The sequence below is a fragment of the Pimephales promelas genome, chromosome 17, assembly GCF_988280905.1.
Source record: "Pimephales promelas chromosome 17, fPimPro1.hap1.1, whole genome shotgun sequence".
Classification (NCBI taxonomy): Eukaryota; Metazoa; Chordata; class Actinopteri; order Cypriniformes; family Leuciscidae; genus Pimephales; species Pimephales promelas.
This window is the reverse complement of record NC_142785.1, coordinates 15,458,322-15,472,934: the sequence shown is the minus strand read 5'-3', so window position 1 is coordinate 15,472,934 and position 14,613 is coordinate 15,458,322. Positions and strand designations below refer to the sequence as shown.

Here is a 14,613-nt window from a genome sequence, read left to right as displayed (position 1 = left end):
TCTGTGGGGAAACCATGGAATTGACAACTCTGCAGCTAAGAGACACAACGTTTCCCCTTTCTGCAGGTCAGGGCAGGGGCATGACTAAACGTGTTATTTGTAATGCGTTATCTTACTGTGTTATATTATTATTTTTTTATTTATCACATGGCTCTCCGAAATGCGTATCAGTTAGATTAGTTATTTCCCAATAGCAATGCTGTATAATGAGTGGAGCGCTCATCTGGGTGTTTGAGTCAGTGCTTCGTTTTATGTCTCTCGTACCACAACACAGACATGCTCTGCCTTGATCCATTAAAACGCAGCAGATAACCTCTAGCGCCTCAGTTATTGACTGTATTTACTTTTAAATAAAATCTGAGGACTTCACTAAGCCTATTAATAGTAGGGATACGGGAATATTGTTAAACTGTTCATCTTGTTTTCTAGAACTATTGTTTTGTACACTGTGTAGACAATAAAGAGGTAAGATTGTAAAACGGTTTCCTCTAAATATCAATATTTCACATTCCCGTCATTATGTATGTGGTGAATCAAAATGAGGTAATCAAAATTCCTTTTTTATATATAATTTCCTCTCCCTCTTGCAGCAACATCGCTTCTCTGATCTCTGACCTCTCTGATTGTGTTTATTGACGCAAAGGAGATCAACCAATAGCAATCCACAACCATCCAATCAATTCCAGATGGATAAAATCAAGTCCCAACATACATTTTTTTTTTTCTTGTCCGAGAAGCCGTTTCACTCAACTTTGATAAAGATAGTCTGCACATGGTCTTACCAATGGCTTCAGGGTACCCTTCTGGAACTGGTGGCACCCAATTAAAATCAGGCCATCCCAGTGTTTCGTTTGTTTTGTTGTTCTGTTCTTGTAGCCAAGTAGTAACTGGCTCAAAATAGTTCATCAGGGAGCTGGCGTTCATTTTGTTGGTGCCCAGAGCCTCTTGAAGCACCTCTGGCCACGGCTTTGAAGAGCCAGCCTTTAAGACTTTCCTTCCAAAAACAATACAATAACACTCAGTCCCGATGTACAGACTTTACACTGTAGTCATTGTGACGATACTGTGGTTTCATTCAAACCACCATCAGTCGATCTGTATAGTCAAGACTTACTGTAAAACAGCTCCAGCCGCTTCCGATCTGTAAATATCACATTTGTGCAGAGCTCCAGTATGTCCAGCCTCTTTACATAGTTTCTCATGGAACTGGAACTGAAGAATGAAGCTCACAAAGTATCTACAAGATTAAATGAGAAAAAAAAAAAGTTAGCCTATCTTCTCAGTTTAAATCAGAGTTTTGATTATTGATTTGTTCATGATAAGAACCCAACCTGATGTACGGTGTGTTTCCAGGAATGTGATATTTTGCTCCAGCATCAAAATGTTCCTCTGTGCGTCTGGTTGGTGGACAGATGCCTTGGTATTTTGTCCTAATAAAATAAATAAAATATCAATCAATTTAAGAAAGTAGCCTACTGTTGATGTTGTTGTTGTTTTTTGTTTTGTTTTTTTAACCCTAAAACTGTATTCTGGACAAATGTGGGCAAAATAGTTTTGATTTATTTAAAAAAAAAAAAAATACTTCCCTTGATCGGAGCGGTACAAGACTTGGCTACTTCTACTAAGTTTGACTCAATTCTACAATGTTAAGTGGGTAAAAAAAAACCCTCCTTAATCTTCTATTTGGGTCAAAAATGGGCACCCATAGAAATGATCCCTATTCATTTCTATGGGTGCCCATTTTTGACCCAAATAGAAGATTAAGGAGTTTTTTTTTTTTTTTTTTTTTAGAATTTAGAGCATTCTAAAATAAGCCAAAATAAGACACCAGGTGACAGCAAAGTCACTTCATCTTTAGGTTTTAGCTCTAAGAACTTATTGGAATTATATTTTAATGTAGTTTAAAAAAAATGTAAAAAAAAATAAATAAATAAATAAATAAGCATAATTTACATAGAAAATATGGTACTTTGTGAAATAAATAAATTCAAGAATACCCCCAAAATAAAAAAAAAACCACCATAAATGGATAGACAAAACTTTTTCAAAGCCAGTGATATAACATGTATAATAAATAAAAATTAGGATCACACCTGAGTCCTCTGTGCCCACATTTGTCCACAATTACAGGATTAAGGGCTGTAAAGTGAATACAGTTTGAGGGCTACACTGTTCAATCACTGTTCGGTTTGGGGTTGGTAAGTTTTTTTTTTTGTTTTTTTTTTTATGTTTTTGAAAGTAGTCCTCTATGCTAATGCATTTATTTGATTAAAAAAAAAACAAAAAAAACAATAAAAACAGTAATATTTAACTATTTAAATTTAAAATAACTGTTTTCATTTTGAATATATGTTCAAATTTAAGTTATTCCTGTGATCTTTCTTTCGACCCCAAACTTTTGAATAGTATATGCCGAGAATTAAGCAAAAGTATGTTTTTGACATTTAGACAATTTTGCACCATTTATTTTAAATCATGTTTTAATGTCTCATAAAAAATAATAATACAGACATAAGTTCAGGAGGGTTGCTATGGACCCCTAAAGCGACATGGGAGTGAAAAAAAAAAACATGAGATGGCAGGAAAAAAACTCAAAAAAGTTTAATATTTTGCAAGTGAACAAAAAGTTTCTCAGGGGAACGCAAACATGTTAATATGTGAATACAAAGTATCTTCAGCGGAAAAATAAATTGCAAGAGAATGCAAAAGCATTAACAAAATTGCCCTCCCATCTCATATTATTTTCCCTCTCACCATGTCCCTTTATGGACTCTGCATGTTACCTATCAATATGATCATGAACTATTCATGAGAAAACAGCACAAATGATTGACTGCTGACCACAATGATCCATTATGAGACACTGTTTTTTACCTGAGGTACCACCAATCTGCATTGTAACGTTCAGGCGGTGTTTGTCCACTAAACACACCCCAGCGCCACTGATCAATAAGGTATCCAAAAGGAAGGAAGGCTATCTTTTCCAAAGCCATTTTCAACAGGTAGTTGATGTCACTCTCTATGGAATTTCAAATACTTCATCAGTTTATCCAAGATTTACACTATACGGTAAGCATCATTCTGAACATCTTTCCCTCACCAGCATCATCGGTCAGTTGTTCCAGAAGGCCAATGGTGTGGAGATGTTTGGGTGTGGACACCGAAAGAGACAGCACATCCCCTACGGCCTCATGGAAGCCAGGATTGGCTCCTCCTCTGAAGCTGACTGGCTGGTCTTTATACTGAAGGTAATATTCCACGTGGCCCATCTCATGATGCACGGTGAAAAGCTGCTCCATAGTCACAGTAGTGCACTGTTTGATTCTAAACAGAAACCACCACAAATATTTAGCTGTTTATTACTCAATAATCTTGATGGGGATGTTTTGTTCTTATATTAAAATAATTCTACAATCCTGGCTGGTATTTCAAACCTAAACTAAACAATCCATTAGGTTGCTTTCCCTGGAAAGCTTAAGTATGTGATGCTATCAAAATGTTCTGTTTATTTGATCATTCTGACCAACCAGAAACAGCAGTGTTGATTCAGCCATTGTAATGAGTTTGGGAAACAGACAAACATTTTTGCAGTACCAAAACAGAATTACAGTATGTTTGTTTGATTAGCTTTACTGGGCTTGAAATAACAACATTGCCTCAGACAATTGTGAGAGTGAGTTTGGGTACGAGTTCTTGCTCAACAATAGGCAAGATGGGAGGAGTGTTTGAAATAAGTTGGAAAGCGATTGAAAGTCTCACTCTCACTAGTTTGAACACAGTGTTCAAATTGTACATACATACATCAGAGTAGAATAACTTTTTAATGTATTTTTAAATTTGTAACTTATAATTTTAATGTCAAAAGAGCCAACAATATTCATAATATACTGTAGTATAAAGCATCTCAAATGATGTAGTATTTTTAAACCATGGTTGAAATTTATTAGGAATACCATTAGCAATTTTCGATAAATGTTAATAAAAAAAAAATGAACCTTTGGTCTAATAAAACATTGGTACCTAGTCAACTGTTCTCTGAGATTTGTTTTCATGATAATCTCTATATCTTGATGATGCATATAATGCTAGTGTATGGGGGCATATAATAAGTAAAATAAAAGCTAGTTTATACCACTAACAAGGCTCAAAATAGCCCCACACTAACACAGTAACATAATGAGGGTACTTACATGCAAACCGGAGCATTGAGAACGTTGTAAGAGTACAGACAGTTTAATAAGATATTTTATAAAGGAAAACATCTTTTGAAAAAGGTCTCAACAGGTCGAACCACAAACTTTTGAACTGTATGAACGGTGTTCATGGTTCGACTTGTCGAGACTATTTTCCAAAGAAAGCGGTATTAACTAACATTAAATATTAATGTGCAAAACATTTGTCACAGTATTTATTAATCTTTCTTAATGCTAAAACCACAATGGTTCATTGTTAGTTCATTTTTGCTTAGATTTTAATAATGTATTAGTACATGTTGAAATTATTATTAACTAAGATAATTAAATGCTTTAGAAATTTTTTCATTGTTATTTCAATCATTACACCTCTCAGAAGAGAATTAAACCAATTTTTTTGATAAGAATAGAATGTGCATAGGCTTTGTCTTGGCGGACTACATCTCATACGCTGCTGCATGAGTAAAGACTATATACTGCCAAAACATGCACATAAATACAGGGAATAAAATGCGAGCCATGCAAGGAAAATAGGGACAACTCCCAAGCAGATCTAGGCAGGTGGTGCTGGGGAATGCGGAGGGCCATAGGAAGTGTTCTCGTCACTTCATAACATTAAGGTTGAACTTAAAGGTCAGATGGACTATTTAACTAATGTCTTTACTACCTTTCTGGGCCTTGAAAGTGGTAATATAACGTTGCGATCTGGTCAGAAAGCTCCGGGATTTCAGCAAAAATATCTTAATTTGTGTTCTGAAGATTAACAAAAGTCTTACGGGTTTGGAACAACATGAGGGTTAGTAATTAATGACCGAATTTTCATTTTTGGTTGAACTATCCCTTTAAGCATTTACACTGTGAAAGCAATCCAGTTGAATGTGTTTTCGACTCATGGTCGAAACTGGACAAGTTTAAAACATTTTAGACCTCATTTACATCACGTTTTTATCTCAGGTGTAAACAGCACGTCTGATGAATGATGTCATTAGCAAATGTGTGACACTACAACCAAGTTATTTTCTAACAATAAATATTGGAAAAAAATGTTCACTCTTTGCTCAGGATATCATAGTTTTAAATAATGTAATAATTTAAATTTTTAAGATGGATTTTTTTTTATCTTTTGAGACTGAAAGTCTGGGAGTTTGTTCACCCAAAAATGCCATTATGTCATTAATGACCCTCCCTCATGACGCTCCAAAAAAAAAATTCTCTAAAGGCATTTATAAAGTTGCAAAAATAATTAATGAGCATATAGGAAAGTTTGAAAGATGTTTTAATGTAATCAACCCATGTGACATGAAAGTCTGTGTGAAACTATACCCAAATGTGAGGATAGTTGCATGAGTAAACACACAAGCATCAGAATCCATATCTAAAACACAGTCTTCCATTGAGATACAATATGAACCACTTTCCTGTGATACGATTCATGTACCTGAAGTCTTTGCGGTTGTAAAAGTCCCAAGCAGAGGCATGGCAAACCACCTCCCTTCCATCACTTGGTTTCTCAAGCATGGCCCGGTCCCAAAACTCAGGAGGCATTTCGATCAAACCCAGAGAGGTGAAGAACTCCTCCGCCACTCGGAACATGTAAGTGGCATTATAACCCTATGGGTAAAAATCACTTTAAAAGGGGTCATCGGATACCCATTTTTCACAAGTTGGTATGATCCTTTAGGGTCTTCATGTAAAGTTTGTAACATACTTTGGTTAAAATTCCTCAATGTTTGTGTAAAACAACACCTTTTTTACCTCCTCAAAAACAGCTCTGTTCACAGCGACCCATTTCAGTGCTCGTCTCTTTAAATGATAATGAGCAACACCTCACCCCACACCTCTCTTCCGTGGGGCGTGTCAAGACACAAGTAAAGAGCTACCTTGCCAGACATATACAAATGGCTGTAAGTCAGAAATATGTTTACATGTGACAGTCCGCCAGTAGTCGTGGGTGGAGCAAGAGCAATATGACATCATGTTGCTCAGAAAACACCATATTTTGCATCCAATGACCCCTTTAACACTCTCTGGAGGGCTCAGGTATGATTTTTTATAGTCATTGAGATAGCTCTGTTAGCTTACTTTAGCAATCATGGTGTCTGTCACATCTACATTGGGTTTGTCAGGAAAAGGAACCATCATGTTGTAGACGTTGTTCCACGTTTGTGCCCACATGTTGCCTAACAGAAACCAAACACAATGAGAACATCACATAGGGTCCCTTAAACACTTATTGTTGTAAATGATTAAAAAGATGTTTTAATGCTAATAGGCCTGGTTTGACAGAATGATTTAGATTAAACCAGGATTAGGCCTTAGTTAAATTAGTAACTTTTATAAATGTGCCTTAGAAAAAAAAAAAAAAAAAACATTACTATTTCTCGAGACAAAACAATGACACTGACATATCATTTCATTTCAGTTAAAACAGCTCAAAAATGCATTTTAGTCTAGCACTAGCTTAAGTTTTTTCTGTGAAACCGGGGTTCATGTATACAATATATAAAATGTATTAATGTAATGTAGAAGCGGGCGTTTTAAGGGCAGAATAAGATACAAATTTGGACCATTTTATGCTCTATGTCATATTAAATGTGCACTTGTAGTATACTTCAAATCTTAAAAGTATATAAAAAAATGATTTATTAGCAAATGATGTGGTCATCTCCACACCATTGGCCTTATATTTTAAAGCAATAAAATATAAATTAAATAAAAGGCCACTTAAGTGTAATTAAAGAGAGAACACTTTCATTAAAGGTATACTTCATCTCTGGAAAGATGAATGTGTATTTAAAATGGGTCATTTATGTAGAAGAAATGTTAAGACATTTAACTCCCAGAATGCACTTGCTTCGCTGCCCTAGGAGGCCACGCCTACCGGTAACAGCGCACAGTAGGTAAACAACAAGCCTAGTCAAATAGTGAGTCTCCAACTAAATAAAAGGTGGCAAGAGAGGTGGGAGAGAGAGGAGAAAGGGAGGCACTTATACCAAATTCAGAGGAGTGTTAAAGAGGATAGGGTGGGAAGAGGGAATAGGAGAGAAGAGGCTGTGATGACGAGGTAGGGACATTGTTCGCTGAACAAAACACAAAAGATGATAGGGAAGCACCAGTCTGGGTTGTGTGAGGGATGTTGAGATAAGGAGTCAGTGGAGCACATAATTATGTGCTGAGCACATTTATGAAATGCAGAGGCAGGTAATGAAGAATAAGTTGAGGCAGATTGGGGTGCAGGAGATTAAATAATCCAAAATATCCAAATAATTAGTAAGTAATAGCTCACAGATGAAAGTGTTACTAGATACTTCTGTGGGAATTACTAATTATTTGGATCCGTAAAGTGAAGATCATTGGAACTAACTAGTATTGACTCAAGTGTTACTACATGATCTAGTCATGATTTGTGCAAACGTTTGAGATTTTTGGTGAACTTTAGTAACTTTTAGAAAATGTCTTTAGTAACACTTGAGTCATTTCTAGTTAGTTCCAATGATCTTCACTTTATAATACGGATCCAAATAATTAGTAATTCCCACAGAAGTATCTAGTAACACTTTCATCTGTGAGCTATTACTTACTAATTCGTTAATAAGAGTTTATTTTAGTTAATAGTAGTTACTAGATGGTTAATAAACTTTTTCAGTAGTTCTCTGGGAAGTATTAAAAAAATAGTAGTTAATGATTACTTAATAGTGAACTACCACTTTCGTCTGTGCGCTATTACTTCCTAGTTCGTTAATCAGAGTTTCTTGTTAGTTAATAATAGTTACTTGATTGTTAATATTGTGTTTCTCATTGGTTCTTGTGTAGTTATTCATTAACGAAGGAACCGTCTTCTAAAGTGTTATCAAATTTTCCTAGCAATGTTAAAACGCACATCAACCGATCACTTGTTTAGCATTCATGTAAACACTACATTCAGATAACGACTGCAGAAAACAAAAGCTGAATCCCGGACATCGACGGCCGGTCATGTCTGGGAAAAAGAGAATGGTAACCCCTACTACTCAGCTTTTCCACAGAACAAGAGCCTGCTAGCTTAGTTTCCAATAAAAAAAAAAAAAGATGGCTGACACTATGTGTACATTTTGTAAGTGAGATCCCTCGGGGGGTTGAGAACATGCGGGACAGCCCCTACTACTGACTCTAGTCCAAAAAAATCCTCCGATGGCGCAAATGACGATTTTTGCGTCATCAGAGGATTTCTTCCAGACAAAAAATACATAAATCAATTAAACTCACCCAGGAGGTGGGCAGGGATGGGACCCTTGAGGTTGATGTATTTAGGACCATAGAAGTCGTAGAGCTTTCGGCGGACAAAGGCGTGCAAGTTTTGGTAGAGAGGTTCCAGCTGTTTAAACAGATTCTCTAGGTCTTGCTTGAAGTCTGGAGATTCGTACCAGGAACGCCAGTATTCTCCTGTATCTTCAAAGCCTAGGGACATGGGTGTTAGATCTTCCTTTCCTTACCTATCTCTCTCCCCCTCCCCCGTCCAAAAGAATGACTTGCTTACCATCCATCTGAGATGCCTTGTTGCTGAGCTCCACAAACTCAGGGTAGAGGGATCTAAGTGGAACCCCTGAGGAGTTGTGCCAGCCTTCCCAGGCATACAGAAGCCTCTTATAGCTTCTTGATGTAGCCATGATTTCTGTGAGCTCTAAAAGACACATAAATAGTGTAAATGCATAATAGTTAATGCTAAATGAACAGTTAAACAGTTTCTGAGTCTTGCAAATGAGCTGCAGAAGAAGAAAAAGGGTGTTTGTTTACTACAGTGTTCCACATTTTTGCGGCTCACATGAGCTAAATCAGTGCCGTTTCTCTGGAAAACGCCTTGAACAGAAGCATTTAGGAGTAAATGATCCAAAACATGTTGACTAAAGCTTTGGATCTTATAGCAGGATCAATTAAGTGACAAGAGATAATAGACATCAGCTAGATAGTGTTACATGTTACTGAGTCAGATTGACTTTGTGGCTTTTTTGGAGTAAGTGCATTTGGAGATGGGAAAAAGCACACATCTGTTGCACTTATATCCATGCATGGTCACATGAATGAAACTCTATTTGATCTTTATCAAAGAAACAATAGAGGGAATGCCTTGACGTCACTTTCCCGCCGGTACAACCCCCCTCAGCCTGACTTGTGGCAAAAGATCTGATGCGTGACTGGATTTAATAGGGGAAACTGCAGGTGAAAATGTGACTAAAACGAACAATTTTATCAATTTAAACTAAATGTTGGACACAATATAATGTTCCTTACAATATACTAAAGATCCAGTGATCCATGGATATTGACATGCAGCCAGGAATCGTGTTGCCTGACATAGTATGTTTGCCTGATTTCGACAAATAAAAGCGGGAAATTATATTTTGGATAATAAAAGCAATATAGACCTAAACATAAAGCAAATTTGCCTGTGAACACTTAATATAAATAAAATATAGGTAGGTCTAAATCTGGGTGATCACTTATATCAGTGTTATATATATATATATATATATATATGAGTAGATGAGTTGTTGTATCTATCTATCTAAATATCTATCTTTATGTGCGAGTCATTGAATCAATCTGTGTGTTGCTTAGAAATTTTGTTGGCTGAACAAAAATAATTTTAACATCTTGTTTATTGTTAACTGTTGTGCATAAGCAATTTCACACATCCAACCACTTTTGTATACTGGGTTGTGATCAGTGTTCTTTGTTTCCTCTCTTTAACCATCTTTAGCTTGATTCTCAAGCTTATCTAAAACACAATTCTTTGGCTGCAGGCCCTTGTATGTCCATTTGAGTATACATGAATGTTCACCTTCACTTTGACCCTAACTGACACACATCAACAAAGTGTTGGGAGTGTTTCTCACCAGGCTCCAAAGACCAGCATTCCTGTGGAGTGGGACACACCTTTGCAGTTGAGTAGATGCTGTCCATCTGGCTCAGAATGGTATTGTACTGGGAAAACAAAGAGAGTGATCAAAACACAATCTTGATGCTTTCCTACACAGCATCAGTGGTGTGTGTCAACTCACCCTCTCTCTCTCTGTGGTTGGGAGATTGGCGGGTCCCAGAACATTGATCTTTTTGATGATTTTCTTCAGGTCTGGATTAGTGAAGGTCTCCAAGAGAGAATCAGAGAATGTTGCCTTTGCTTTCTGACCCCATGCCTCTGTGAACGCCTGTTCCTCCAAAGATGCAGAGACCTGGAGGAACAAGTGAAGAGAGTCTGAATACCCCATGCAAAATTGGCACAATCATTATTAATGAGACAGACTCTTACTGTAAATCTGAAAAATCAATTATTGAACTTTAGGTTTTGCGAGTGAACTCAAAGGTTTAACGAGTGAACCCAAAGGTTTTGCGAGTGAACAAAAAGGTTTTATGAGTGAACGCAAAGGTTTTACGAGTGAACTCAAAGGTTTTGCGAGTGAACGCAAAGGTTTTACGAGTGAACAGTTTAACGAGTGAACTCAAAGGTTTTGCGAGTGAACGCAAAGGTTTTACGAGTGAACTCAAAGGTTTTACGAGTGAACCCAAAGATTATATGCGTGAATGCAAAGGTTTTACGAGTGAACTCAAAGGTTTTGCGAGTGAACGCAAAGGTTTTACGAGTGAACTCAAAGGTTTTACGAGTGAACAGCGTAACGAGTGAACTCAAAGGTTTTGCGATTGAACCCAAAGATTATATGCGTGAACGCAAAGGTTTTACGAGTGAACTCAAAGGTTTTACGAGTGAACGCAAAGGTTTTACGAGTGAACAGTTTTGCGAGTGAACGCAAAGGTTTTGCGAGTGAACGCAATGGTTTTATGAGTGAACAGTTTTGCGAGTGAATGCAAAGGTTTTTACGAGTGAACCGTTTTATGAGTGAACTCAAAAGTTTTTCGAGTGAACGCAAAGGTTTTGCGAGTGAACTCAAAGGTTTTGCGAGTGAACCCAAAGATTTTAAGAGTGAACGCAAAGGTTTTACGAGTGAACTCAACGTTTTTATGAGTGAACGCAAAGTTTTTACGAGTGAACTCAAAGCCTTTACAAGTGAACGGTTTTGCGAGTGAACGCAAAGGTTTTACGACTAACGAGTGAACAGTTTTGCGAGTGAACGCAAAGGTTTTGCGAGTGAACCCAAAGATTTTACGAGTGAACGCAAAGATTTTACGAGTGAACGGTTTTGGGAGTGAACGCAAAGGTTTTGAGAGTGAACGCAACGGTTTTGCGAGTGAACTCAAAGGTTTTGCGAGTGAACCCAAAGATTTTACGAGTGAACGCAAAGATTTTACGAGTGAACGGTTTTGGAAGTGAACGCAACGGTTTTGCGAGTGAACGCAAAGGTTTTGCGAGTGAACCCAAAGATTTTACGAGTGAACGCAAATGTTTTACGAGTGAACGCAAAGGTTTTACGAGTGAACACAAAGGTTTTGTGAGTGAATGCAAAGGTTTAACGAGTGAACTTAACGGTTTTACGAGCGAACGCAAAGGTTTTTCGAGTGAACTCAAAGGTTTTACGAGTGAACGGTTTTGCGAGTGAACTCAAAGGTTTTGCGAGTGAACCCAAAGATTTTACGAGTGACCGAGGTTTTACGAGTGAACTCAACGGTTTTCCGAGTGAACGCAAAGGTTATACGAGTGAACTCAAAGGTTTTACGAGTGAACGGTTTTGCGAGTGAACGCAAAGGTTTTGAGAGTGAACACAAAGGTTTTGCGAGTGAACTCAAAGGTTTGAGTCCCCCCCCCCCCCCCCCCCCACCACCACCACCACTCTGTCCCCTTATGGGCTCCGTAGAAATCTTTGTGCTTGTGGAGACATTGTTTGGTCCCCATGCGGAAAACCTATAAATTGTATTAAGTGATGTTTTGTTTTTTTTTGTTTTTTGTTTTTTGAAAATCTAAAAATGCTAAAAAGTTTTCTCTGTTGAGTAGGTTTAGGATAGGAGATAGAATACACACTTTGTACAGCAAAAAAATCATTATGTCTATGGAATGGCCCTAAAACATGAAGTGAAGGATTTTTCAGACTGCTTCAAACCATTAAGTTCTTTGGGATCTGAACACACTAGCCTCACTGTTTGTTAAAATACAAAGAGTTGGAAGATGATGACAAGATGATGATATTCTCAGCTCCGTGATGTCTAACATGAACCACAACAGAACAGACACACGATTGTTTTTATGAGATATGAGCTAGCAGGGGCTTTATACCTCAGCCTGAATTGTTTCAGGTGCTTTCACAAGAAGAAATGAGTTCCTGTCAGGATTCAAAGGATAAATTGATGGATGGTGCTAACTCAGCCACCCCATTTCTATCCCGTGTGGCTGCAAAAGCAATCCAAGCTCTTATTGAGAACATAACAAGACAGAAAGAAACTCAAAAATTGAGCAAGAGCCAGACATGATTATTAAGAGAGATTGCCCTGAGAAAACAGAAAATCATTAGGATGGAACGAGATATGGGAATATGACATTTTTCCCACAAAAGCATAATATGTTACTGTACTTTAGCACACATACTATTATTTTAAGAAATATACAAAATTAAACAACAAATTGCATTCGCTCTGTAATCTGTCTTTCTTGATTTTCTGTCTTGATTTTATCTATCAGGATTGATTATCTTGGGGGTTGCATACTAGAACAGACCCGGTTAGTTCATGAGAGAAGAGGGGGTGACATTTTTTTAATTATATTTAAGATAGGCCTACTATGGGGTGAGGAAATAGAGGTTGGATGTTTGTCCAAGCATTGAGCTTCCTAACAGGATTTCAAAGCTTCATGATTTACATGTTACTAAAAGGGATAGTTCACCCAAAATGTCCTTCTAAACTATACACTGCTTTCTGATGCGATTATCCAAACCGTTTTATTGACAACTATTGTATAGACCAAAAAAAAAAAAATGTATTCATAAGGTTTTAGAATCAGATTAAGTTGGACAAATGATAACAGAATAACATTTTTTGGGTCAACTATCTCTTTAAGACAAATATTCATTACGTATATTTCTTTCAAATGTTCATTGCGTATATTTCTTTCATTAGTGGAGTTTACTGAAGTCCATTACAAATGGACATTCCATTAACCATGACTAATAAACAAACATGTATTCAGAGTGTGCAGTCTATTCAAGACTAATGTTTCTTGAGATGTGAATGTGATTTTGCATCCAAATTGAATTTGAAAAGTAATAGTGTACAATATAATTAAAGGAGCTGTATGCAAGAAATTTTCCCTGATTATGTCACAAGACATTAAGAAATCATGTTCATTGCAAATTATATCACTTGACAACAGTAGTCTGGCCAGGATATTGTCATTTAAAAAGTGAAGTTGCAGCCTTCAACTGATCTTGATGTTGTCATGATGTGTACACCCACTCTACTGTAATTTAAAGGTTAGCCTGGCATGCTAGGGTGCGTCTAGATTTCTAGGCTAGATTGCAGTACCAGTTTTGGCCACAATCTTGCATACGGCTCTTTTAAACTGAATTGTCCAATACATTCTCATCCTTTGCAGTCATATACAGCCCATTCTCACCCCCAAGGCGTCACTTAACTGACGCCTTGGGAAGCATTTGGACATGCTTCAATATCTGACGCTTTAGGTGCCCTTTAGCGTCAGTTAGATGACGCCCTAGGATCGCGTGTACCCTACCCCACCCCACACCTAAACCTAACCGCGTCCTCTAACTGACGCTTTCCTTTAGCGTCAGTTAGATGACGCCGTAGGATCGCGTCATGTAAGTGACGCTAAAGGGCGCCTAAAACGTCAAATATTGAAGCATGGTCAAAGGTGACGCCTTGGGGTGAGAATGCGTTGCGGTGACACCATATGACATTTTTTTTTTTTTTGTAGGTAGAGTAGGTAAGTTGATTCACATACAAATGATTCAAATGACAAATTCCCGGTTTGAAAGAGTCTGATGAATCCACTGAATGAACTTAAGAAATCAAGATCTGATTTAGTTTCCTGAACTGTACGTTATAATTTATATTAGTGATGTCTGTGTACGTAAGCAGTAAAAATTAAAGTAACATGTGTATAGTTAAAACACAATTCTCTTATCATTAGTGTAGCACACATGACACTAAAATAATGCAATATACATGAACTCAGTAAATCAGTGCAACATCCCTGCAATATGCATATAAGTGCAAATAAAAACAGGGATAAACAACTTTTAAATAAAATAAAAATTGCTGTACATGCTGTTATGTATGTACAGTATATGCATTGTGTTATTGTATATAATTTATTATTTTGCTGTACATTTCATTGCATGCCAAAAAAGATTTTATAGCAGTGAAAATATGATTTTTTTTGTACATATGTAACAGAGGCCTACTAATAGTTGGTGTGCAAGTAAACCTCACTCCTCTGATCTCAAGAGGAGCTCTAGCGACTTGTTGCTCTAACGACTTGTTG

The 14,613-nt window shown here is 37.1% G+C and overlaps 1 protein-coding gene across 1 annotated transcript in view; it reads right to left on the bottom strand.

The window, feature by feature from the left end:
- Nucleotides 1-14,613, bottom strand: part of ace (angiotensin I converting enzyme (peptidyl-dipeptidase A) 1) — a 29,085-nt gene that overhangs the window by 8,820 nt on the left and 5,652 nt on the right. Inside the window, exons 2-12 of the mRNA XM_039664753.2 lie at nucleotides 10,232-10,402; nucleotides 10,067-10,154; nucleotides 8,710-8,853; nucleotides 8,439-8,630; nucleotides 6,276-6,373; nucleotides 5,632-5,804; nucleotides 3,101-3,324; nucleotides 2,875-3,019; nucleotides 1,332-1,430; nucleotides 1,115-1,237; nucleotides 783-994 (exon numbers count right to left, since the gene is read on the bottom strand). Of these exons, the coding sequence (XP_039520687.2) occupies nucleotides 783-994; nucleotides 1,115-1,237; nucleotides 1,332-1,430; nucleotides 2,875-3,019; nucleotides 3,101-3,324; nucleotides 5,632-5,804; nucleotides 6,276-6,373; nucleotides 8,439-8,630; nucleotides 8,710-8,853; nucleotides 10,067-10,154; nucleotides 10,232-10,402 (1,669 nt within the window). The remainder of the gene's footprint in view (nucleotides 1-782; nucleotides 995-1,114; nucleotides 1,238-1,331; nucleotides 1,431-2,874; nucleotides 3,020-3,100; nucleotides 3,325-5,631; nucleotides 5,805-6,275; nucleotides 6,374-8,438; nucleotides 8,631-8,709; nucleotides 8,854-10,066; nucleotides 10,155-10,231; nucleotides 10,403-14,613) is intronic.